The sequence below is a fragment of the Nicotiana tomentosiformis genome, chromosome 10 (genome assembly GCF_000390325.3).
Source record: "Nicotiana tomentosiformis chromosome 10, ASM39032v3, whole genome shotgun sequence".
NCBI lineage: Eukaryota > Viridiplantae > Streptophyta > Magnoliopsida > Solanales > Solanaceae > Nicotiana > Nicotiana tomentosiformis.
In genome coordinates this window covers 75,668,388-75,694,227 of record NC_090821.1, presented here as the reverse complement: position 1 = coordinate 75,694,227, position 25,840 = coordinate 75,668,388, and the positions used below count along the sequence as shown (strand labels likewise).

The 25,840-nt window shown below is 38.8% G+C and overlaps 3 protein-coding genes across 3 annotated transcripts; all 3 read right to left on the bottom strand.

Annotated features, from left to right (window-relative positions):
• Positions 1–5,076: 5,076 nt before the first annotated feature.
• On the bottom strand, positions 5,077–5,907 carry LOC138900412 (uncharacterized). The gene is made up of 2 exons (XM_070187153.1): positions 5,811–5,907; positions 5,077–5,600 (listed from the first exon to the last, which is right to left on the bottom strand). The coding sequence occupies exons 1-2, from the start codon at positions 5,905–5,907 to the stop codon at positions 5,077–5,079; spliced, it is 621 nt and encodes a 206-aa protein (XP_070043254.1).
• A 17,738-nt stretch (positions 5,908–23,645) lies between these two features.
• On the bottom strand, positions 23,646–24,455 carry LOC104090145 (uncharacterized). Its single transcript, XM_009595197.1, has one exon. The coding sequence runs from the start codon at positions 24,453–24,455 to the stop codon at positions 23,646–23,648; it is 810 nt and encodes a 269-aa protein (XP_009593492.1).
• A 95-nt stretch (positions 24,456–24,550) lies between these two features.
• Positions 24,551–25,558, bottom strand: LOC138900411 (uncharacterized). Its single transcript, XM_070187152.1, has one exon. It carries the CDS (start codon positions 25,556–25,558, stop codon positions 24,551–24,553), a length of 1,008 nt encoding a protein of 335 aa, XP_070043253.1.
• Positions 25,559–25,840: the final 282 nt, after the last annotated feature.

The window sequence follows — 25,840 nt, the reverse complement described above, 5'->3', positions numbered from 1 at the left end:
GCCAAGGCTAGGAACGCAAGTGAGACGAATTGGCTGCATCTGCGAGCCCGCAGGTGTGAGGCCTTGAGCGCAGATGCAGAGATGAGGAGTTTGGGCTGGTTTCGCAGATGCGCACCTGGGACCGCAGATGTGAGTCCACAGGTGCGAGAAAGGTGTCCGCAGGTGCGGAAGCTGGGGGATTAAGTGAGTCGTGTAGGTGCAGATCCTTGGACCGCAGGTGCGGTCGCGCGGGTGCGAGAAAATGGCCGCAGGTGCGAAAAACCTGGGCAGAAACCATAAATAGAACCCTTCGCGAATTTGGTTCATTTTCACCATTTCTATTTGGTTTTTGGAGCTTTTGGGAGAAATTTGAAGAGGGAATCAAAGGGATTTCATTGAGATAAGTTACTTGAGCCCTAATACTTGTATATATGGTGATTTTTCATTGTTTAATCATGGTAATTAGTAAAAATGAGGGGTTAGGGCTTGGAGTTTTTGGAGAGTAATTTAAGAATTTGAAGGACCAAACGATGTCGGATTTTGATGAATTTGGTATGGTTAGACTCATGAGTGAATGATCTTTCTATTTTTGTAAATTTTGTCAGATTTTGAGATGTGGGCCCGGGGGCCGGGTTTGAGCCATTTTTGGGTTTTGGTCTAATTTTGTGGTTTTTCTTTTGGAATTCATTCCATTAGCGCGTATTGATGGTATTGCGGGGTAGAGATTTGACTGGTTTAAGGTAAGTAACGATTGTAAATCTAGTTCTGAGGGTATGAAACCCCAGATTTTGTATCATTCTACTATATTTAGTGACACCCACGCTAGGTGACGGGCGTGTGGGCGTGCACTGTTGGGAATTTGTGACTTGGTCCGTCTCGTAGCAACTGTAAAGTTGCATACTTTGTTGAAACCATATGATACTTGTATGTTTTAGAAAGAATTTCTGTAAATTGGGCTGAATGCCATGTTTGGGCCTTGCACCAATGCTGTTTGAACCCTTACAGGTTATTTCTTACCATCCTCTCATTGATTTTGATTGAAAATCTATACTCAGTCATGTTTATACTTGTTTACTGCATAACTCAGTTTTATGACTCTATTTTGATGCATATAAATGTTTTGGGCCGAATGCCCTATTTTACTGAAATGCCCGAGTGACTTGAGAGGTTTATGACTGAGTGAGGCCGAGGTCCTGATTTGTGAGGATGAGTGTGGATCGGGGCTGCCCGCCTGCAGTATACTTTATTATTATGGCACGTGAGTTGTTCGTGCAGATTATAGCGCTTGGGCTGAAGAAGCCCCTCCGGAGTCTGTACACACCCCCAGTGAGCGCAGGTACCTACTGAGTGCGAATGCCGAGTGCTGAGTGACTGGGAGACAAGAGTGATTGTGAGGTATGCCCGAGTGACAAGAGTAATTGTGAGGTATACCCAAGTGGCAAGAGTGACTGTGAGGTTTGCCCGAGTGGCTGTATATGAGTGATGTTATGCCCGAGAGGCTATTTATGATTTCATCATTTTTGCTCACCTTTGCATTGAGCCTTTGTTTGAAAAACTGTTGGAAAAATATCTTTAAATGATTTTTTTATCGGAACCGGGTTTAAACGAGATGATTTGATTCAAACACTGATTTTTAAATCATGTTGTACTTTACTGATGTTTCATGATATGAAAGTTATATGCTTTATTGCTCGTCACTACTGCTCAGTGTTTATTTATTATTGTTACTTACTGAGTTGGCGTACTCACGTTACTCCCTGCACCTTGTGTGCAGATTCAGGTGTAGCTGGACTCAGTAGCGGTTATTGAGTGTTCTGGTTGCAGATGTTTTTCTTGGAGATAGCAAGGTAGCTGTTTGGTGATCACAACCCCTGCTCTTCTCCCTCTTATCTTCCTCTATTTGTATTTAGCTATTTTCCAGGCTAAGTTAGCCTTGATATTGCTAGACAGATTGTAGTAGATGCTCATGACTAGTGACACCCCAATGTCGGGCTTTTCTTTTCCCCACTTCTGTTTTTCTTTGATTTGAACTCTTTATATGGAGGTTTTATGTTAAATAACCTTGAAATTATCTTTGAAATGAAAATATTGGTTTGTTTTGGAAATGAGTCGGCTTGCCTAGTTCCACGATAGGCGCCATCACGACAGAGGTTAGTTTGGATCGTGACAATAATATAAGCCAAATATAGTCAATAAAGCGACTGTGCTAGAACCACGGGACTCGGGGAATGCCTTACACCTTCTCCCTGGTCAACTGAATTCCTTACCTGGACTTTATTTTCGTAGACCAATAATAATAGAGTCAAACCTTCCTTTGACTAGGGATTCAAATAAAAGGTGACTTGGAACACCAAAAAAATCAATTCCAAGTGGCGACTCTGTAAATAAAATAATCCCTTCTCAAATTTGTCACTTTAATTGGAAAAATTCTTTAACCCATAATAACCCATAATACATATCTTTTGGGGCAAAAAGAGGTGTGACAACTCTGGCAACTCTGCTGGGGACCTCAGTTATGCTATCCATAATACATATAGTTTACAAAATATTATGCTAAAATTACTAACAGTAGTACAAGGAGTATTAGAAGACATAAGACTGTAATTGAGCTTTGATCCTAGGGGTTGCCCGAACACAACAAAAGTAAGCTATCTCCTTTGCAATGTTTCCATGTTACCTACTCCTTTGCTCAAATATTCGTAAGTTCCTCTCAATCCAAATGTGGTGAATAGCCTCTGCATAGACAAGTTTGAAAATCAGTGCTTGTTGGGATTTCCCTTTTCAGCACTTGATGACCCATTGACGGTAATCGCTCCAATCTCTTGTGGTAGGCTCGTGTAACTGTATCCAATGCCATAGTTTTGTCCATATATCTTTTGCATATCTGCAGTGTACAAACAAGTGCTCTTTTGTTTCTTCCTCCTCTTGACATAAGGCACACTGTGTATTCACATGTACACCCCATTTTCTTAACCTATCAGTTGTCAATAGTCTTCCATGCAGTAATAGCCATAGTGTGAATTTTGCTTTTGGTCATGCAACATTGTTGAACATGATGCTTTTCCATTCAACCCTGGCATAGTCCCCCAATAGATGAAAGTATATGTGCCCGATTATGCTCTTCTTAGTTGTTTGTGCAATTATAATAGTCTCTAGAGAACCTCTAGCTTCAAATATCTTCCTGACCATCCAGCAAGCACATTGAGGGGTCGGGGTAATGTTGAATTGCTGATTTTTGATGTAGTAGGTATGGATCCACCTGATCCATAGCTTATCTTCCTTGTGAGCCAAATCTCAGCATACTTTAGCTATAACAGCTTTGTTCCAGATTTGTAGATTTATAAGGTTTAGCCCATCTCCTTCTTTGGGTAGACACACCTTATTCCAGGCTAGCAAAGCTTTCTTTGTGATCACATTAGTACCTGACCACACATACGATCTGCATATACCTTCAATGACCTTGATAACCAAGGAAGGAATAATGAAAAATTGAGCCCAGAAAGTTTGTATTCCAAACAAAACACTTTGGACTAGCTGAACTTTGCCAGCATATGAGAGCTTCCTTGTAGTCCAAGAGGTTAGTTTTGATGTCATCTTGTCTATCAAAGGTTGCCATTGCATGATACTCAATTTCTTGGTAAATAGAGGAACTCTCAGATACTTGAAAGGTAGGTCTCCTATGGTGAAACCCAAGTGCTGTAAGATCTGTTGTTGCACTGTTGTTAATACTCCCCCAAAATATACTGCACTCTTACTTTGGTTTGCCTGTAGCCCATATACTTTTGTAAACTATAGGAATTTATGAGCTATTGCAGCAACTGACTTCACATCCCCTCTAGCAAATAGCAAGAGGTCATCAGCAAAACATAAGTGAGTAATCTTGAGCCTTGAAGAACTGGGATGATAGCTGTAATCTTTGTTTGTCTTAAGATCATGTAAGCTTCGACTCAAGTACTCCATAACAATTGCAAAAAAGGAAGGGTGATATTGGATCACCTTATCTGAGGCCCTTGGCAGTATTGAATGGCACTGGATATTCTCCATTAACTATGACAGAATAATTGACAGTCTATATGCCTTCCATAACCCATGAGATGAATAATTTAGGAAATCCTAGCTCTTCCATAACCTGCTTCAAGTAGGTCCATTCTACAGAATCATAGGCCTTCTGAAGATCTATCTTAATCATGCATCTGGGGGTGGTGTGTTTCCTAGAATAGGCTTTGACCAATTCATGTGCTAAAATGACATTATCAGATATCCTCCTACCAGGTATAAAGCCAGCCTGTGTTTCACTAATTACAGTAGAGATAACAACTTGAATTCTAGCAACCAGGATTTTGGAAATAAGTTTATAAAGCACTGTGCAACATGCAATTGGCCTAAATTCTTTAACTGTTTTAGGTTTGCCAGTCTTAGGAACTAAGGTGATAGCTGTATAATTAATTGCTCTGTATAGCTTTCTAGTGGCAAATAAATCCATAACAGCTGTTGTAACTTCATGGTGGATGACCTTCCATGCCTTCTTGAAAACATATGCATTAAATCCATCAACACCAGGGGCTTTGTCATCACCAATTGACATTAGTCCATTATAAAATTCTTGTTCAGTGACATCTTGAAATAGTATAATCCTCTGTTGCTGTGACAGTATTGGTCCTTTCTGCATTATGCCCTTTTCTATTGCTGGTAGGTTGTGCGTGCAGATCCCATCAATGATTTATAAAATCTCACTATTTCATTAGTGATATCTTCAGGTTCAGATAACTTGTCTCTAGTAAGAGAAGTAAGCTCAATTAATTATTTCCTCTGCTGCCTTTCCTTTATAACTGCTGCAAAATATTTTGAATTTGAGTCTCCTAGCTTGATCCACTTTGCTCTAGCTTTTTTGTTTCAAGGCACCTTCCTCCATCAAATCCCATTTCTCTAGGTTTTGTATTAATTGTCTCTCTTCCACTAATAGCTCATCTGCACATTGTGTAGAGATTAGGCCCTATATAATAGTAAGCTCTGCTCGTACTCTTTCTATCTTCTATTTAATGAACTTGAATTCCTCATTATTCAGCTTCCTTAGCACAAGTCTGAGTGCCATCAATTTCAACAAGATATTTTGCATTTTCCTGTTGTTGAGTCTTTGCCCCCATCCCTTTTTTTTACAATGGATAAGAAATCTTCATGATCTGCCCATACATTGAAGAACTTAAAAGGTACTTTCCCAGTCCACTGTTTGATTATTAACTTCAGGCATATAGGGGAGTGATCTGAGATATAAGGCAGTCCATACTCAGTACAAATGTGTCCCAATTTCATCATCCAATCATAGTTCCCAAACATTCTATCAATTCTACTCCATATCCTGTCAGTTCTCGATTGATTATGAGACCATGTATAATATTCTCCTTCCCAAGTCAATTCATTGAGACCTAGTGTTTGTACACAATTTGCATAGTCTCTAGTCTCTGCTGCAGTAACTGGATTTCCATAAATTCTATCCTGTGAGTATAAAACTGAATTGAAATCTCCTCCAATAAGCCATGGTTTGGCAATCCCATGTGCAATCTCCTCTTTTTCCCACAAATATTTCCTTTTTTCTACAGTATTGTATCCATACACAACTGTCACTAAGCAATCAATATCATCAGCAATCCCTTAGCAGTGAATTGGTTATGCTTCTGCTCTCAGTAGGGAAATTTTATAATAACTCGAATCCCATAGTAACCATATTCTTCCATTAACCGCATAATTATAATTATAAATAGTTTCCCAGCCAGGGGTAATATGGCAACATACCTTTCTTGCATTATGTTCTTTCACCCTTGTTTCTACTATACCTGCTAATCTAACATTATTAATTTTCAGGTAGTTCTTCAATTTTTTCTGCTTATACCACTTGTTCACACCCCTGATATTCCAGAAAAGCCAAGTCATTAATTGGATTGTTTAACCCCTCCTCTATCATGAGGCAGGGAAAGGCTTGCACTATGACCCTTTTTAGTCGCCAAAACCTCAGTTCTGCTTGTGGAAGTTGGTAGCATAGCAAAATTTGTGAAGTTTATTTCTGGGCTGGCCACTTCCTTGTCTTTACCTTTTTGCACTGACTCTTGCCTCATTGTTGTATTTGCTTATGGGATTGGACAATTCTTTTGGGCTATCCTTTGGTCACTGCTTTGACTATGATGTTGCATATTAAGTGCATGAGGTTGTGCTTCCTTAGTAGCCTCTGCATTCACCACATGGCCCTTCGTTCTCCATTCATAGGTAACTTTTCTGGCCTCTCTTCTTCTTCTAGGTTGCTCTACATGTTGTGGCTTGGGGACTTGTTGGTTAGCACATGTGTGTCTGATAGATTGACACTTATCACAGTACACTGGTTTCCATTCATACACCAACTGCTGTTGAAATTTCTTGCCTTTTGGATCCATGATGTTGACTTTTGTTGGTAGAGTTTTAGTCACATTAGCCTCTATCAACATTTTTCCATATGATATTCTTATTTTCTTTGTAGTGAACTCATCTGCAAATAGTGGCTTCCCAATTGCACTAGCTATTTTGCTTAACGACTCACTTCCCCAGCAGCTCATTGGCAACTTAGGTAAGACTATCTATAAAGAAATTTCTGTGAGAAACCCCTTGCTCAGATCAAAATAAGTCGTCCAAGGCTTCAAGATGATTGGTCTATTACTAATAGTGTGAGGTACAACATAGAAGATTCTGTGCATATCCTCTATTGACTGAAACTTGATGACATAGTACCCCTCATCATGCAAAAATAACTCCATTTCTGCAACATCCAACCAGTGTTGATCAATGCATCTCTTCATTGCATTGTATCCTGGATTACTTCCAATGATGTAGGCAATCAAAGCATAACTCCATTTTCCTCTTCTTTTTCCACATCTTGCAATTCCAATTGAACAACTGTCTGCCCATCAACAATTTGAGAGGGAATTTATCTCAATGCCATTCCACGAGTTGCGACCATGTTCTGTTGAAAAAGACTTGCCCATGGTTTGGGTTCCGCAACAACAGTAGGTTGTTCTATTTCATTAGCCTTCACCTAGGGGTTCTCACTACGACTCGATCCTAAATTGGTATTCAACTTTTCAATTTTGCTCAAATTGTCCTCCTCAGGAGTGCTTTCTCGAGTTGGGTCCTCACTGTTCCTCCTCTCTAAATTAGGGTTGTCAATGGGTATTGCTCCATTGCTTTCCCCATTAGGGTTGTCAATGGGTATTGTTCCAGTGCTTTCCCCCTTAGATTGTCCTTTACTTATTTGAGCCAATTGATGATTTGAAGGTGAACCACTGAGATTGAGCTTCTTACTTACCCCAGTATCTCTCGAAGATGAACCAATTTCCCTTGCTATCGATTGCATCTCTGGTGTATCCATTGCATGTTCCTGTGTTGAATTCATCTTTCTCGCTTGCGTCTTAGTGCTTATTGTACTTCTAAAAGCTATAACAGATGTTCGTTTTGGTGTTGCTCGCCCACGACCTCTCCCTTTCCCCATGGCGGCCACACCGGCGTACATTTATCTAATGTGCGCTGAGAGCATGAGAGAGAAGGGTTTTTCTTTGAAATAAATTTTGGTTCCTGAATAAGAGTTATAGATCTATGAAATAGCTTTCCAGAAAGTCTTGGATAACTTAAAATAGATCTCTATACAAAAGGATATGAAGAAAATACTAATAGTTGTCTAGTGTAAAAACAAGTTTAGTAATTTACCACAAAAGAGAGGTGCAAGTTGAGCTTCACTAAGAACGAGTTTTGCTGGTTGGTTTAGTGGATATTTATGATGGTTTTCATGATGTTTTTTAGGTGATAAGAAGGAGAGAGGGTAGGGATTTTCTTTGTCTTGAAAGAATGAAATATGAGAGGAGTTTATGGAAAAGCAAGTCAACCAAAGTAATATCTAAACTTTGGATAAATATGAAAAATATGGCTGCCCAACCTACTAAATATCTTTAGATAAATAAAAAAAAAGGGTGGTAGCCCAAAATCTTAATTATATAATGTATTTAATAACAATTCATCAAAATAATATTGAGTGTTACACATAGCAACACCATAGAACTTCTTTGTCATTATTAACACAACCTAAAGTAAGGAATTTTCATATATTGTCAATTTCACGTTTAGGTAGTGCGAAGTTAAATATCTCCTCATTATAAATATGCTCAATCGAGAATGCAAATGTTTGTAAAAATTTGGGGTGTTACAATATCAAGTGCTCAAGAGAGGTAAACAGTTCAAACAGATAGTCAATTCAAACAAATGGGCCAGGCTTGTAGTGTGGTTGCCAAAGAAAATAAGATTACAGGCTCAAAAGGGCTAACCAGGATGCACAACTATTAGGCGGGTCACAGACATATAATTGGCTCAACAAAGAAATGCCTATATCACTTTCTAGACTGAACAAGACTACTATTTAGTTTTGTAAACACACGGGGCAAGTTCTAGACATCACTGAAATGCACAGAATATCAACAAAAACCTCACTCACACTTTGATACATAAGGCACTTAGGATCGATTCTTTACCGACGCTCTAGTCAAAGCAGTTAAGCAAAGTTACGATCAACCAATTTAAGGCACTTATGTAAATGTTAAGAACTGAGCCTAGGTGTCACAACTAAGGCACTCACCACTCTCAAGGCATATGTAGTCAAGAAAAATTGCTTCAAATTAGCACTATGACTCAAGATTCTTTATTCCTATAAAACAAAAAACTAACTACACCCGGTTCAAGTAAAACCCTTGAAAAATAATCGCGGCACAAAGAAAACCCAAGGGGGAACTACTACACTACCTAAGAAAGTAAAAATAAAATAAAATAAAGACATATTTTTTTATTTTCATTTTTTTTTAAAATTTGTTTTTGTATTTTTCTCGTTCAACTTCAAATCCCTCAAGAAGCCAGTCGACGAAATCCATCATCTGAAAGAGTCGAAACAAAATAATTAATTACTAAACAATTTTTTTAATGTTTTTTATTTTTCTCGTTCGACTTCAAATCTCTCATTGGAATCCTTCATCGGGAAGGGTCAAAACTAAATAATTAATTACTAACTATTACAGGCTAATAGAATTCAGAGTTATGATAATAGACCATATTGTCTAAAAAACAAGAAACAAATCAAACAACACCATCTGGCAAATAGAAAACAAGTACAAATATAATCAAATAGGAGCACCCCACCTCACACTTAAGAAATTGCGTTGTCCCCAATGCAAAATAGTAAAACAAGAGTGAAAAGGTAACTCCCTGAGGCCCGTGGCCTACTCCTTATCAACACCCTCAAAGGTGCGCATGTACTCTTCATCATCAAAGAGAGTAGAGTTTGTGTCCTCATCCGGTGGCATTTTTGCTCAATCGGCCAAGCCCAACCACTGTTGAGTGACCGTGGAAAGGGGATGGTCCTCCTGCTGCTCTGTCAAGTCAACCTCCCAAGAGCAGCGCGAAGGCGCATATCACCAAACAACAGCTGCAGTGTCTCCTCAACACAAATAAATCTCTGATCTACAGGAACAACAACAGTCTGGGGGGGGGGGGGCATCACAGTTGTGACATCAAAAGGCTTAAGAGGCCGCAGAACCAGAATCGTCCTGTCATAATGGTACTCCTCCACATGGCGTGTCCTCAGAAGCCACGTGATCATACTAAGGAAATACATACGGCGCCCCCCAAGTGTTCATACTCGAGACTTGTGCTCAAGCATAATCTTATCCAGATCAAACTTCATCCGAGTCAAGATAGCATAAATGAGACACACCTTCAACCGGGAGATGTCAGTGTCGTTATGGGTAGGCATGATATTTGCATTAATCAACCAGAGAATGACTCTGGCAGGACGCTGGAAATGGCACTTCTTCATGTGTTTATGGAACTCATTAGCATCTCGCGTCCATTTGGCAAGAGACCCGCGCCACACAGCTGGCGTCTAATATTAGGATAGGGGGTTGATACATCAACCTCAAGAACAACTTATGTGAATATTCCGTGAATCCCATGGTTTGATTTATTACCCGGGAAGAAAATGGAATCATTTTGCCTCGCACCTCAACTTCATACACTGCATCTAAACTGGCCTCGGATTGCCAGTTAGCATAGAATTCCTTGACCATGTTCGTATTCACCAACTCACCGGGACCGAACAAGCTTTCAAAACCCATGTATCTGATGTTGTTGTAAATCCCCGAGTACTTCCTGGCTAGCTTACCATCATCAAAATACTGTCTTTCGGGCCGGGATTCACTGTCGAAACAAAGGTCCGGTACCACATCCTAGCATGAGCCGGCACAGTCCGTATGCCATACTTGCAGCCTGGTACCACATCCGCATCTGGATCAATGCGCTCCTCTTCCTCCTCCACTGGGGCGGGGGGAAGTGCCCGCCTACCTCCTCGACAGCTACTGGAGGCAACCTAGGAAGAACTTGTGTTAGAGCATTTGCTAGGGCGGCGAGACATTGTACCTGCATAAGACAAACAATATTAGCCACACCACATAAAACAAAAATAAGACCAAACGGGGTAACCACCCCACACTTATGTTATTGGCTTGTTTACAAGTACAATGTATATCGGGGACTCAGACTACCCCATTGGAAGCACGCCATAAATAATCAACAACCCACCCAACCACCAACATAATATTACAATAACATAACATGGACTGAGCTAGTGTAAAACATAAAATTAAGAAACTAAACTAGCCACTAGGAAAAGAAGAATAAGAAGTTAATCTAATTTACCACTAACAAAATAAAAAAGTTATAATACAACATTACACATGTACTTAGCATGAATCGGATACCCCAATTATCACCTAGCAACACATTAGCATGGGGCAGTCAATCAATTATCACTCGGGTCTAATACGTTAAAGTTTCACAACATAAGAACATGACCTCCCACCCCACACTTATCATCAAGCAGCACATCCCCAAAGCACTTCCCTTTTAAATTAGCGACACTACACAATCTTATGTCACTAAGGCATTTCAACAAACACATTGTGGGCATATCTTGCACCATCTTATATCAGGTCAAAGTGGGTTAGAATCACCATACAACCATATCAAATACACAACTCACCATAACCACAACATCACCACATCTTCACAATAGCACAAAATGCACAAATTCTATACAAATATTCACCAATTTTCGGCCACATGGGCACCCCCACCAAGCTTCAACACAAATTAATCTCAACACCATAAAAACATACCAACAATCACCCAAAATCATATGAATAATAAAAATCCCACATTTGAAGCACAATTTTCTGCCATAATAAGCAAGGAAACTGGAGAAACAAATCACAACCACAACTACCTAGGGTTTGGTTGAACTAAACTAAAACTACTTAAACACTACAATTAAATACTAAAAGAAAAAAGAAGAGATGAGAGGAAGAACTTACCTTGAAATTGGAGGGGAAGAACTTTGAAGAAGAAGAAGAATGGAGGATTTGAGGTTGATTTAGAGAGGAAATATTTGAGAGAAAAAATGAGAGGTAAGAGAGAAGGGGAAAAAAGGGTGGGGGATATATATTAAAAGAGGCCAGTTAGTTTTCTGTTCCAGTTTTTACAATTTATTTTTAAAAAAATCAACTGCCAAAATTTTACATTGTCGCGTCGCTAGGCGCGGTTCCCCATGCGGCGCGGTAGTGGAGATATTCAGAGAGCGGGTTTCTGACAGAATTGCCTGTTTGGCCTAGCGCGGCGCCCGACGCGGTGCACTAGGCCGCTTTTCTCTGAGTTCTGATATTTTCCACTTCTTAGCATGCATGTCACACCCCAACTCTATTATTTATATATTTTGTGTCCAATTCATGCTCATACCTATTCAAACAACCATCAAAACTCCTAAACTCTAATAATCCTATACTACAATTATCCAACTATTCTACAAAAGCAAGAAAAGGGGTTAGAAGTAGTTCTGAGTTATAGTCGTCAGCTTGACTCCATCACTTAGGCTCATTTGATCATGATACTAGAGGATTGCTTGTCAAATCCTCCAACAAGGTACTGTTTCAACCTGTTCCCATTCACCTTAAAGCTTTCATTCCTTTCTTCATCCTGTATTTCAATGGCACCATACGGTGAGACGTGTTTCACCACATATGAACCTGTCTATCTTGACTTGAATTTTTCAGGGAACAACCTAAGTCTACTATTGTATAGTAAGACCTTGTTCCCTTTATGAAACTACTTTGGTTTAATAAGATGATCATGCCCCCTCTTTGTCTTCTCTTTAAAAATTTGTGCATTTTCATACGCGTTCAGTCTAAATTCCTCCAATTCGTTCATCTGCACCAACCTGTGTTCGCCTGCAAGACTAAGATCAAGACTAAGCATCTTAATTGCCCAATAAACTTTATGTTCTATCTCAACAGGTAGGTGTCACGATTTTCCATACACTTGTTTAAATGGTGAAGTCTCTATGGTTGTTTTGAATGTAGTTTTGTACCCCCATAGAGTTACATCCAACTTTACAGACCAATTCTTACGAGAAGCACTAACCATCTTTTCAAGAATTCTTTTAAGTTCACGGTTAGACACTTTAACTTGCCCACTAGTTTGGGCATGGTACGGGGTTCATATTTTGTGTGTGACCCCATACTTAGACAATAATGCAGCGAACTGCTTGTTCACAAAGTGCGACCCACTGTCATTGATAATCACTCGAGGTGTCCTAAAGCGGGTAAAGATGTTCTTCTGTAAGAAATCACACACCACCCGAGCATCATTGGTCCTAGTAGGGATTGTTTTGACCCATTTAGAGACGTAGTCAACGGCTACTAGGATTTACTCATATGAATGAGACGATGGGAATAGGCCCATGCAGTCAATGCCCCAAACGTCAAAAATTTCACATACCAGAATGAAGTTTAGTGGCATCTCATCCCTCTTGATAATGTTACTTTCCCTTTGACACTTGTCACATACAGCTATATACGCCCTTGCATCTTTGTACAAAGTAGGCCAATAGAAATCGACTTCCATGACCTTTGCTGCAGTGCAATTTCCACCATTGTGTCCTCCAGCTGCTAAAGAATGCTTGCCATCTCTCCTTCAGGCACACACCTTCGAATCACACCATCTGCACATAGTTTAAACAAGAAAGGGTCATTCCAAAAATAGCTTTTTACCTCATCTTGAAACTTCTTTCTTTGATCATGAGAGAGGTCACGAGGCAACCATCCACTATCCAAAAAGTTGGCTACATCAGCATACCAAGGCGGCCTTTCGGAGACCGCAACAATGGAGCAAATCTGCTCATCAGGGAAATCTTCCCTTACTTTAATTATTTCAACTAGAGGTCTCTCAAGTCGAGATAGATGATCTGCGACTTGATTTTCTGTGCGCTTCCTATCTTTGATCTCCAAGTCAAAGTCTTGGAGAAACAACACCCACCGCATCAGACGCGACTTGGACTCCTTCTTACTCAAAAGGTATTTCAAGGCTGAGTGATCAGTGTGTAAAATCACTTTACTCCCCACCAGGTATGATCTAAACTTGTCAAAAGCGAAGACCACAACAAAGAACTCTTTCTCAGTAGTGGCATACTTGACTTGAGCATCATTCAACGTCCTGCTTGAATAGTAAATGGGCCTAAACATCTTATCTTTTCTTTGCCCCAGAACAGCTCCCACAACTACATCACTAGCATCACACATTATCTCAAATGGCTGGCTCCAATCAGGTGTCACCATAATATGAGCACTCACAAGCTTTTCCTTTATCAATTCGAATGCTCTTAAGCACTCCACATTAAAAACAAACTTGACATCTTTAGTTAGCAATGCAGTCAACGGCTTGGTAATGCTAGAAAAGGTTTTTATGAACCTTCTATAGAACCCAGCATGTCCCAAGAAACTCCTTATGGTCTTCATAGAAGTCAGTGGATGGAGCCTAGAAATTACATCAACCTTAGCTCTATCAACTTCAATTCCATGTGCAGTTACTTTGTGGCCCAGGATAATTCCATCTTTCATCATGAAGTGGCACTTCTCCCAGTTAAGAACTAAGCGAGTGACTTCACAACGTTCAAGCACAAGCTCCAAATTCTTCAAGCAGTCCTCAAAGTCATCACCAAAGAGGGTGAAATCATCCATGAATACTTCTAGACACTTCCCATTTAAATCAGAGAATATAGATATCATGCACCTCTAAAAAGTGGCAGATACATTACATAACCCAAACGACATCCTTCTATAAGCAAAAATACCTGACGGGCAAGTGAATATGGTCTTCTCAACATCTTCTAGGGCAATGGGTATCTGATTGTAGCCTGACTACCTATCCAAGAAGCAGTAGCATCCATGTCCAGCTACTTTTTCGAGCATTTGGTCAATAAAGGGGAGTTGCAAGTGGTCTTTCTTTGTTGCATCATTCAACCTTCTATAATCAATGCACATTCTCCACCCAGTGACTGTTCTTGTGGGGATCAATTCATTGTCTTTATTTTTTACCACTGTCATGCCTCCCTTCTTAGGTACAACTTGCACTGGACTAATTCACTAGCTATCAGAGATGAGGAAAATCACTCCCGCGTCTAGCAATTTGATGATATCCTTGTGCACTACCTCCTCCAAAATTTTGTTCAACTTGCATTGGGGCTGCACCACTGGCTTGCTATTTTCTTCCAATAGAATTTTATGCATGCAAATGGTTGGACTGATTCCTTGAATATTAGCTATACTCCAGCCAATGGCCTTCTTGTGCTTTTTCAGCAGATCCACCAGCTTTTGCTCCTATGTACCTGTCAAGTCAGCATATATAATCACAGAAAAATTGTTAGTTTCAAAAAAACCATATTTCAAGTGAGTGGGAAGGACTTTCAATTCCACATTAGGCTTAGAAGCCTCCATTCTTAGTTCCTCCGCATCAACCACTTGATCCTCAACTTCAAGAGCTTCAACCTCTTTCTTTATTTCAGGATCTCCATTCTCCACTGTTCTAGACTGAGAAATATACCTCTCTAGAGTATCCCTCACAATCTTGTCAGACTTGTATTTTTCACCCAATTCCCCCAACAACATCTGGCTTGAAGCACGAGTAGGCAGACGCCTCATCACTAGGGTATTTCATTATCCTCTTCATCTGGAACACCACTTTTTTATTGCCCGCTCTCAGCATAAGTTTCCCCTCATAGATATCAAGGATAGCTCTACCTGTACATAAAAATGGCCTCCCTAAAATTAGAGGCACCTCCTTATTCACCTCCATATCCACCACAATAAAGTCTATGGGGAACACAAATTTGTCAACCCGCACTAGAATATCCTCAATGATTCCCTCAGGTAAAATGGTGGTCTGGTTAGCCTGTTGTAGGGACACTGGTATTGATTTGATCACTCGAAGCTTACCTTCCAGTTTCCTGAATATATACAAAGGCATTAGATTTATAGACGCACCATAATTGCTGATGGCTTTGTCAAATTTATCACCCCCCAATGAGCATGGTACCGTGAAGCTTCCTGGGTCCCCACACTTTTGGGGAATTTTGTTTTGCAATATGGCACTATAGTGGGAATTAAGCTTGACCACTGTTGTCGCCTCTAATTTTCTCTTGCTGGACAAGATTTCCTTCAAGAACTTTGTATAAGCAGGCATATGAGTGAGTACCTTTGTGAAGGGAATGTTCACATAAAGTTACTTGAGAATCTCCAAGAATCACCCAAAACATTTCTCAAGTTTTTCCCGCTTCATCTTTTGAGGGAATGGTAGAGCTGGCACATGTCTACTTTCTTCAATCTCCTTTTGTATCCCACTACTCTGGCTTTTCTGTTCTTCACTCTATTTCTCTTCCAGTGTCTCGGTCTGCTTGTTCACCACCTCTGGTCTTTATTTCACCACTAGGTCAGCCAATGTTTTGCCACTTCTCAAAGATACAACTTTGATTATTTCCTTTGGTCTCTTTTCAGTGTCAAAGGGTAAAGTCCTAGAACTCTCTTAGATAACAAATTTGCAATTTTGTCCCAATTGTCTTTCTAAATTCTGGATGGCTGCACCCTGCTCTTATATGGCTGTGCTCTGATTCTCAAATTCTTTATCTGATTTGTTGATGAATGCCTTCATGAGATCTTTCATACTAGACTGATTTGACTGTTGTGGCTGGTATTGCTACCTCTGCTGGTTCTAAAACCCTCGTGGTCCTTGACCTTGGGGTCTGAGATTACTTTGCTGCCATGAGTTCAAGCTCCCACTAGGTGAACTCCACGAAAAACATGGATGTTTTTTACCCATAGCATTATAGTTGTTCCCATCTTGGTAGTTTCCTCTATTAAAGTTCCCCACATGATTGACTTCCTCAGCTAGTGCTTAACACTCATGTGTAGGGTGTCCCATTCCACAAAAGTCACATGTTGCTTGTGGCTCACTCTGCACCTTAGTCAATGTCAGCTTTCTTATCTCCTTGGCCATGGTGTCTATTTGGGCTTGCATGGATGTGTTAGAGCCCACCTGGTGAACCCCAACTGATTTTCTTCTATCATTGCTCTCAGTCGGCCATTGATTAGCATCCTCAGATAATTCATCAAGGATTAAGACGACCTCCTGCGAAGTTTTCTTCATTAGTGGACCTCCCCATGCAGTATTTAGAGTTCGTCGCGAGAAAGGTATCAGTCCATCCCAGAAATCATGGAGTTGCATCCACAAATCAAGTCCATTGTGCTGACACTTTCCGACTATATCTTTGAATCTTCCAAGCTTCGAAAATCGTTTTTGTCTCCTTTTGGCAGAAATTATGGATTTCCTTTCTGAATTTTCCCGTTCTTGCAGCTGAGAAGTACTTGTCAAGAAACGTTTTGGTCATCTCTTCCCATGTCCTGATCTACCCCGTGGGTAAGCTACAAAGCCAGTTCTTTGCATCATCCTTCAATAAAAAGGGGAATGCCCTCAAGTAGACCGCATCTTTTGATACTCCATTGTATTATAAGGTGTTCATGATTTCTTCAAAGTCCATCAAGTGAGTGTTATGATCTTCATTAACATTCCCTCTGAAAATACAGTTGTTTGGATGGTTTGAAGCAAGCTTTGCTTCAATTCGAAGTTGTTTACTGTTATGGGTGGAGGTATGATACTTGATAGTTCTTGATTGTAGACTGGTCTGGCATAGTCACCGAATGATCTTCCAAGCTTGGATATTGCATTCTCAAACTGGTCTTCAACCAAGTATTGAATCTTCGATCCCCATCATTGTCGACGGTCTCATCAGCAATTCTTCGAGTTGCTTCAGCTGCTAACCGTGCAGCTTCTTGTTGTGCTACCTCTATTGTAGCTAAGTCTACTCCATCGTTCTCTTTGTTTGCCATGTTATTTTGAGTCGAAGTATGACCCAAGAAATTCTCTATTAATTCTCTTTCTTTTCTCAGTTGTCGCAGGTGTTTCTCCAACTCTAGTTCGTAGGGTATCATTTCCTTTGAATAAGATCAAGTCATACACAAGAGAAATCAAACATGTATCTCACACACAAGTAAGAAACGTGAATAACTAAAGTAAAAATTGGTTCCTGGATTAGTACTAAAAACTATTGATTGCAAATCCCCGGCAACGACGTCAAAATTTGACGAGCGCAAAACACAACACCAAATTAATGATCGCCAATCAAAGATAGTATAGTTTAATTATCGTCTCCACAGGGATTAAATTTAAACTGTGTTCGAATAATCTTCAGTTGATTACTATTTAAAAAAATTAACACTTGATTTGATGACTATTTCTATGATTAACTACTAAAAATTAAACAATTAACAATTGAGCACAAAGGACAGCAGATGAGAAACAAAGAAATATCAATGAGAGGGATAAGGGTATTTGACTAGATAGGTGCAAGATAACTGACTGGGGATCCAATTCTTAAGTTAATTCACTCTATAATATGCCTGATTCTCACGAATTCAACCGATAATCAGATTACACTTGAGATTAATGTTCCTCTTTCGATTAAACGTTAATTTAAGTAATTAATCTAATGGAAGCATGGTAAATAATTACAACAATAAAATGATGGTTATGATCTAAAGGGCAACTTATCACGAATATTTCCCTATTTTCTAGTTCGATTAACAATTAAAGAGGCTCTTTCGATTACCTATTTGAATCACAAATTTAAACTAGAGCATAAGATGTGGAGAAATTCAATATCAAACTCCTCTTTCGATTAAGCAAAATAATAAATAACTCCACAATACAAATTAAAGCTCCATCAATTAATTCTAACAATAATCAAGAATCGAATTCCCTAATCAAATTATCGAAACACCGTATATGTCCATACATACCCTAATGGAAATTACACCATAGCAATGGAATAACACATCTCAATAAGGTTCAAAAATAAAGAAAACATCAAATCTAATGATTTGATACAAACTCTCGCATTGCACCGACTGTAGGTTGAAATATTGATGAATTCTTGAGTTTTCTTGCCTTGGTTGGTTCTCCAATATTTCGTAGGTCAAAACTCCTCCCAAAATCGTATTTTTGGTGTATTTATACCATGTATAAACTAACTCAAACGAAGCTACCCTTTCCTAGCCGAAGTAAGAAACTACTCTGTAATATTTGTGCACCTGTGCCGCGCCATGCGGTGCGCTTGTGAGGAAATATAGAGAGCTTGCCAAAAACCTGTCAATCCACATTTGCACTATCGCGCCGCGCCTCGCGCCTCCCCATGCGGCGCGGTTGTGCCTTTTTCTCAGAGTAAATTCTCTCGTCTAATTTTTAACATCGAAGTTTGGTGCTCGACCCCCGAACGTGATCCCGACTTAATTTCTTGGGCTTCTACTCAGACTTCAAAGCTTCAACTTATTGATTTAGCTCCAAATTACTTAATTAGCACGAAATCATTTCCTACAAGGCATAAAATACGTAATAAGTATAATTCACTATCATTTAAGCTCAAGTACACGTAAAATGCAGTAATTAGAGTGTAATACTATGGTTAAAACACAGGTTTCTAGCCTACCATCATTAAACAAGCAAAAAATATATGCAGCTAGAAGTTATACGCATAGTCGAATTACATGCCCATCCAAACACATCCAAAAGAAAATGTTTTAACATCCACCACACAAAACAAAATAAAAAGATTGTCTAAACAGCCTAGACACTTAATTCCTTCCAAGGAAATACTTCAAGGTGTTGATCACTTTGGTGCAGAAACTATCATAGGAGGCATCAATATCCTTGGTGACTTTGGTCAGCTTCTCAGTTACATCCTGCATAGCCCTGATTCCTCGCCTCTTTGTGGCTTGGAGAGTGATCCTTAGCCTAGCCACATCTGCTCCAGTTTCCTTGGTTACTGCCTTGATCTTGTCCACATATTCCTGCATAGAGGTTAGCAATTCCTTGATACCTGCAATGTTTTGCTGCATTAGCAGCAACTGATCTGAGGAAGAGGATTTGTTAGCTTCAGATTTAATCCCTTCAGTACCCTGTTGAGGGATGAATTCAGGTGCCTTGTCTTTCTTAAGCCAAGTTCCCTCAATCAAGGTATATCCATCATGGCAAAGGCAGTCATGTCATATGTGCTGGAGATGGTTTTAGGGGCATAGAGAGACATATCCACTTTCATAACTTGCAAGATGTGAGAGATTAGTAAAGCATAGGGCAAACTGTTCACAGAGGATGAAACATCCCTGATGATTTCAATCATGTACTGACGTACCCAAGAAAACAAATTAATAGCCGTCCTGTTTACCAGACAGTACAAGACAAACACATCTCTAAAAGACATGGTGCTAAGAAAACCAATACGGGGGTAGCAAAGTGGTAGCAATAATGTGGGCTAGTATATGGTGTTCAAATTTCAAACTTTTTGGACCAATATCGGGGGGTGGGGGTGGGGGTTCAAACAACACACATTTTTCTTCCTTAAATGACACTTCAAAATTATCAGGCCAAGAATATTGCACAAATAAACTATACCCAACAAACTTTGTTGCAAAGATTTTCTCAAACTGATAAGCGTCAAGAATAATACTAGTTCCTACAACCATGGATTCTAGATCATCTTTATCATTCACAAACAGATTTGCATAAAACATACACACATGCTCTTCATAGACAGTGTCACCAATAGTAGCAAATAGAGAGACAAGTTTTTGAGTTTCAAACACAGAGATAACATCACAGTGAGAGTTTTCATAGATTTCAAACTTACAGTGCGACCATAAGCAATCGACTTTCCTTTGAAAGCAACAAACCTAGCCTTCTCTTCGGGGCCATAGAAATTCATCTTGTCTTCAAGGCCAAACTCTATGCTTTCAGTTTCCCTCTTTTTGAGATGATTGTTTGGGGATGGACTCCATTGGACGCTTTCCATCCCTCTTTTGGGAGATGAGAATATCTTCTTGAGAATCACTGGAATCATCCTCCAACAATTGATGATCTGTGCTTTCTGAGGATTCTACATCTATAGGATTATTAGTTTGATAGTTTTTCTTGAAGCGATGGCTTCTTCGGGGCATGGAGGAGGAAGGAGAGGGTTTAGTTTTGTCCATGAGTAAAGAGAACAGAGAGAGACTAATTTTCTTTGAGAGAATGTGAGATATGATCGAGGGGAAAGGGCTTAAAAGGAGTTTAAATGGATGCCTCGATTCTTGGAGAGACGTGTGAAGGCAAACTGAAAAGTTTCCTTCTGCAAGCCCGCCGCCAGTTCAATAATTAATGCTTGTACAGAATAATCAAGTACTAAAAGATTTTTAGGGCAAAAATTACAAAGAATAATTATGGAAAAATTTATACACTTAGACAATTATGGAAAAATTTAGCACAGTTAGACGAGAAATAAACAAATACCAATTTTGTCACTAAGGAAACAAAATCTTTCTTCAAGCAATGGTTTTGTAAAAATATCTGCTAACTGATTTTCAGTATTAAAAAATTCTAACACAATAACGCCTTTAGCAACATGATCACGTATAAAATGATGCTTAATCTCAATATGCTTATCCCTAGAATGATGCATAGAATTTTTTTAAAAAACAAATAGCACTAGCGTTATCACACATAATAGAAATGCAGTTAAGACATAAATCATAGTCTAACAGTTGATGTATAATCCATAGAACTTGTGTGCAGCAGTTGCCTACAACCAATATTTTGCTTCAGTAGTGGATAGGGCAACATAGCTTTGTTTCTTGCTGTGCTAGGATATAAGAGATTTTTCAAGTAATTGGCACGTTCCACTAGTGCTTTTCCTATCAATTTTATCTCCTGCAGAGTCTGCATCTGAAAAACGTTTGAGATCAAAGACAACTAAACTTTCGTATTATAATCCAAAGTCGACTGTCTCTATCAAATATCTGATAATACATTTAATAATAGTCAAGTGGGACTCTTTGGAAGTTGACTGATATCTTGCACATTTGCAAAGATTGAACATAATATCAGGCCGACTAGCCGTAAGATAGAGTAGAGAACTAATCATACCTCGATACATTATTTTATCAACACTCTTACCATCTTTTATCTTCATCCAGGGTAGTTGAAGGACTCATAGGAGTCCTATGGCCTTTGCATTAGACATGCCAACTTTTTGATGAGCTTTTTTGTGTACTTTGTTTGACTAATGAAAATTACTTTCTATACCTTCTTGATTTGAAGCCCAAGGAACAAGGTTAATTCTCATATCATACTCATTTCAAATTCTCCTTTCATGATATTTGAAAAGTCCTTGCATAAAACAGGTTAGTACTGCCAAAAATAATATCATCTACATAGAGTTTTACTATTAAATTACCTTCAGTCGATCGTTTGATAAAAATAGTAGTATCAATATTACTTCTGTCAAACCCATGTTCAATTAGGAATGAACTCAACCTATCATACCAAGATCTAGGGGTTTGCTTTAGACCGTACATGGATTTGGACAGTTTGTAGACATGGTTTGGAAAGGATTCATTTACAAATCCTAGAGGTTGCTTAACAAATACTTTCACAGAGATGAGCCCATTTAAGAAAGCGCTTTTCACATCCATCTGAAATAGTCTGAAATATTTGTGAGTGGCATAGGCTAATAAGATATGAATAGATTCTAACCTGGAAACAGGAGCGAAAGTCTCCTCGTAATCAATTCCTTCTTGCTATGAATAGCCTTGAGCAACCAGTCTAGCTTTATTTCGTACTACTTGTCCAGACTCATTCAACTTATTTCTGTACACTCATTTTGTTCCAACAATGGATGCATTTTGCGGTTTAGGAATGCGTTCCCATATCTTATTCTTCTCAAATTGATCAAGCTCTTCCTTCATTGCAGTTATCCAGCTTTTATCCCCAAGGGCCTCATCTACCTTTTTTGGTTCGAACTGGGATATGAGAGAAATATTTGATGTCTGCTTTAGTGATCTTCTAGTTTTTATTCCTTCCTGAGGATCTCTAATGATATACTTATGTGGATATCCATGATCACTTTTCCATTCATTTGGAACAACTGATATTGGCTCCTTTTCAACAGGAATTGACTGTTCAACTGGAGGAAGTTCCTGATTATCTACAGGACTATTAGTCGACTGATCTTGCTAACCAATCACCTCATCACAAGTGTTTTCACCTGTATTGATAGACTTTGGAACTAGGAAATTTCCTCATCTTCACGAAGTTTTTCATTCCTTAAGCGAGGGTTAGTGTCTACAAAATCAACATATATAGATTCTTCAATAGAAAGAGTACGCTTATTAAAAACTCTATATGCTCTACTAGAGGGAAAGTATCCGAGAAACATACCTTCATCGCTTTTGGGATAAAACTTACCAAGATTGCCTTTTTCATTGTTGTGAATGAAATATTTGCAACCAAAAAGATGAAAATAACTGAAGTCGGGTCTTTTACCTCTCCATAGTTCATATGGAGTCTTCTTGAGAATATGTCGAATTAAGCATCTGGTGATGATGTGACATGCTGTGCTTACAACGTCTGCCCAAAAATGGTGTGAAAGAGAATTTTCCACAATCATAGTTCTTGACATATCTTGCAAGGTTCTATTTTTGCGTTCTACCACTCCATTTTGTTGAGGTAATCTTGGAGATGAAAAATTATGGGAGATCCCTTGATCATTGCAGAAGTTCTCAAATGTTTTGCTTTACATGGTCACTTCTTATGGAATATATGTAGTAACTTTTTTTCCGTTATACCTTCTTGCATAAGACTTCAAAATTCCTTAATGCATTATCTTTATGACTTAGAAAAATAACCCAAATAAATCGAGAAAAATCATCTACTATAACAAAGGCATATTTTCTACCACCTATACAAGCCGATCTAGTTGGACCAAAAAGGTCCATATGAATAAGTTGAAGAGGCTTTGTAGTAGAAAGTATGTTTTTAACTTTAAAAGAGGACCTGGTTTGTTTTCCTAGTTAACATGCATCACATATTTAATCTTGTGAAAAATCCAGTTTTGGAAGACCAATGACAAGATCATTTTTGGAAAGTTTATGAATAGTATGCATGCTTGCATGACCAAGTTTTCTATGTCATACACAAGGATCATCAATCATAGAGGCTAGACAAATTTGATTACCAAGACTATCTATATTATTGATGGTGTAGACATTCTTGTCTCTATTTCCAGAAAGAATAACTTTACTTGATTCACCTTCGATAAACCAACCATGCTTTTAAAAATGAACCTCATAGTCATTGTCACATAGTTAACTGATACTGAGTAGGTTGTAGCCAAGTTCATCAACCAGGTACACTTCATCTACATCACATGTTGAGCTGAAATGAACTCTTCCAACTCCAATTACATTTCCTTTTGATTTGTCTCCAAAAGTGACTGTTTCTCCATCTAGTTTGGTGACAGTTTTGAACAGTTGTTTGTCACATGTCATATGTCCGGAACACACGCTATCAAGGTACCATTTCCCTTTTCGATTCTTCTTTTGTTGTTCCTGCAAAAATAGATTACTTGTTTTTAGGTACCCAAGCCTGCTTGGGTCCTGAATGGTTAGTGTTCTGAATATTAGCTTGACTAGAGGGCTTGGGTCGCCAGACCATCTCTTGTTGTTCTTAAACCTACAATGATTAGAAGCATGACCAAGTTTTCCACAATAAAAACAGGAGGGGTTATTGGAATTTTCAAAGACTCTTTCTCCTCTGATTCTAAGCCTGTAGTGGTTAGAGATGTGACCATTTTTGCCACAATGACTGCATGCAGAGCGATTTCTAGTTCTAGTTAGTAAATTATGAGGAGCAAACTGATTTGATCTAACTGAGCTATGACTGGTGGATTTTTGCAATCCATTTAGTTGAAGTTCATTAACTTCATCTTGAAGCATATCTCTCTCAATTTCACAAACTTCTAATTTCAGAGCCCAGTCTTTCTTTTCTCTTTGGATTTTTCGAAGTTCATTCAGAACTTTCTCAATATCTACAAGAGCAATATCAATAAATACTTGGACTTCATGATAGTTAGGACATGTAGGAAGACATACCTCACTTGTTCCTTCGTCTGCCATGAGACCAAGCTCACCCGAGTCTTCATCGCTATCTTCTTGATGGACATGAAATACATGTTGGCAATTTCCTCATTGTTAGATTCTTCTTCATCATTTCAAGCTCCAAAGGATTTCTTCTTTTGGAAATTCCTGTTTATTTTCTTTTTTAGTTCAGGGCATTCGGCTTGAATGTGTCCATGTTTTCCACATTCGTAGCATCTTCCGTCATTTTTGTCATTTTCATTATTCATCTTTCCTTTTCTAAAATTTGATTTACCTCTTCTGCTATTTTTGTTTTTCCTCATCATGCTTGTTACAACTTTAGAGAGCATAGCTATATTCTCATATTGTTCTCCTCCTCCTCCTTCTTCTTCTTCTTCATTTTCTGATTCAGCCATAGTTGCTTTGAACGCAACTGTCTTTTTTTTTTTTTTATTGTACTTTCTTGATAAATGTGTTTTCTCAAACGTAATTAGATCACCTCTCAGTTCATCATAGGACAGTTTTTCAAGATCCTTACATTCCAAAGCAATAACTTTGGGTTGCCAAATTGTGGGGTGACTTCTCAGAATTTTTCTGACTTGTTCTTCACTTCTGATTGGTGTACCAAAAGAATTCAAGTCTCCAAGGATTTTGCTGAACCAAGAGAACATTTCCTCCACTGATTCTCCATCCTTTATTTGAAATAATTCATAATCTCGAACTAGGAGATTGATCTTTGTCTCTTTCACTTTGTTAGTTCCTTCATATATGACTTCTAACTTATCCCACATTTCTTTTGTAGTTTCATAGCTAGATATCTTTTCATATTCTTCTCTGCTTATAGCATTGTACAACATATGTTTTGTCTTGGCATTCACTTGGATAACAACTGCTTGTTCTTCAGTGTAATAATCTAAATCAAAAGGATTAGATGATACTATGATTTCATCATCTTTTTCCTTCTTTGGTGGAATTGAAAGATTTCCCTTTTTGATCACACGCCAAACCTTAATGTCATATGACATAGTATAGGTCTCCATGAGCACTTTCCAATAAGAAAAGTGCTGGCCATTGAGGTAAGGAGGTCGTACCTGAGAAGTTCCTTCTTGAAATAGTGCTCCAACGGCTGTATTTGATGCCATGATCATTTTCTCACTTGCTGTTAAGCAAAGTTCATGAATCCCGCTCTGATACCAATTGAAATTACAAGGGGAGGGGGGTGAATTGTAGTCGATTTGTAAAACTTAATTAACTATATAGGAAATTAGTCGACTAGACTTTACACAGAAATAAATCGCAACAGAAATAAGCTGAGCAAACAGAAAAGTAAAGGAGGCGTAACAGTTTTTATACTAGTTCAGTACCGGTGTGGTACCTATGTCCAGTTCCTTTGGGTCACAAGAATTCTCTTAGATCTTCAGTAA

What these genes read in the sequence shown, in the direction of transcription:
- LOC138900411 (XM_070187152.1), bottom strand. Translation starts at nt 25,558, where the DNA reads ATGGCATCAAATACAGCCGTTGGAGCACTATTTCAAGAAGGAACTTCT.
- LOC104090145 (XM_009595197.1), bottom strand. Translation starts at nt 24,455, where the DNA reads ATGGCAGACGAAGGAACAAGTGAGGTATGTCTTCCTACATGTCCTAAC.
- LOC138900412 (XM_070187153.1), bottom strand. Translation starts at nt 5,907, where the DNA reads ATGACTTGGCTTTTCTGGAATATCAGGGGTGTGAACAAGTGGTATAAG. An exon ending in TAATAATGTTAGATTAGCAG is followed by an intron (nt 5,601 to 5,810) that starts GTATAGTAGAAA and finishes TTGATTGCTTAG; the next exon opens with TGACAGTTGTGTATGGATAC.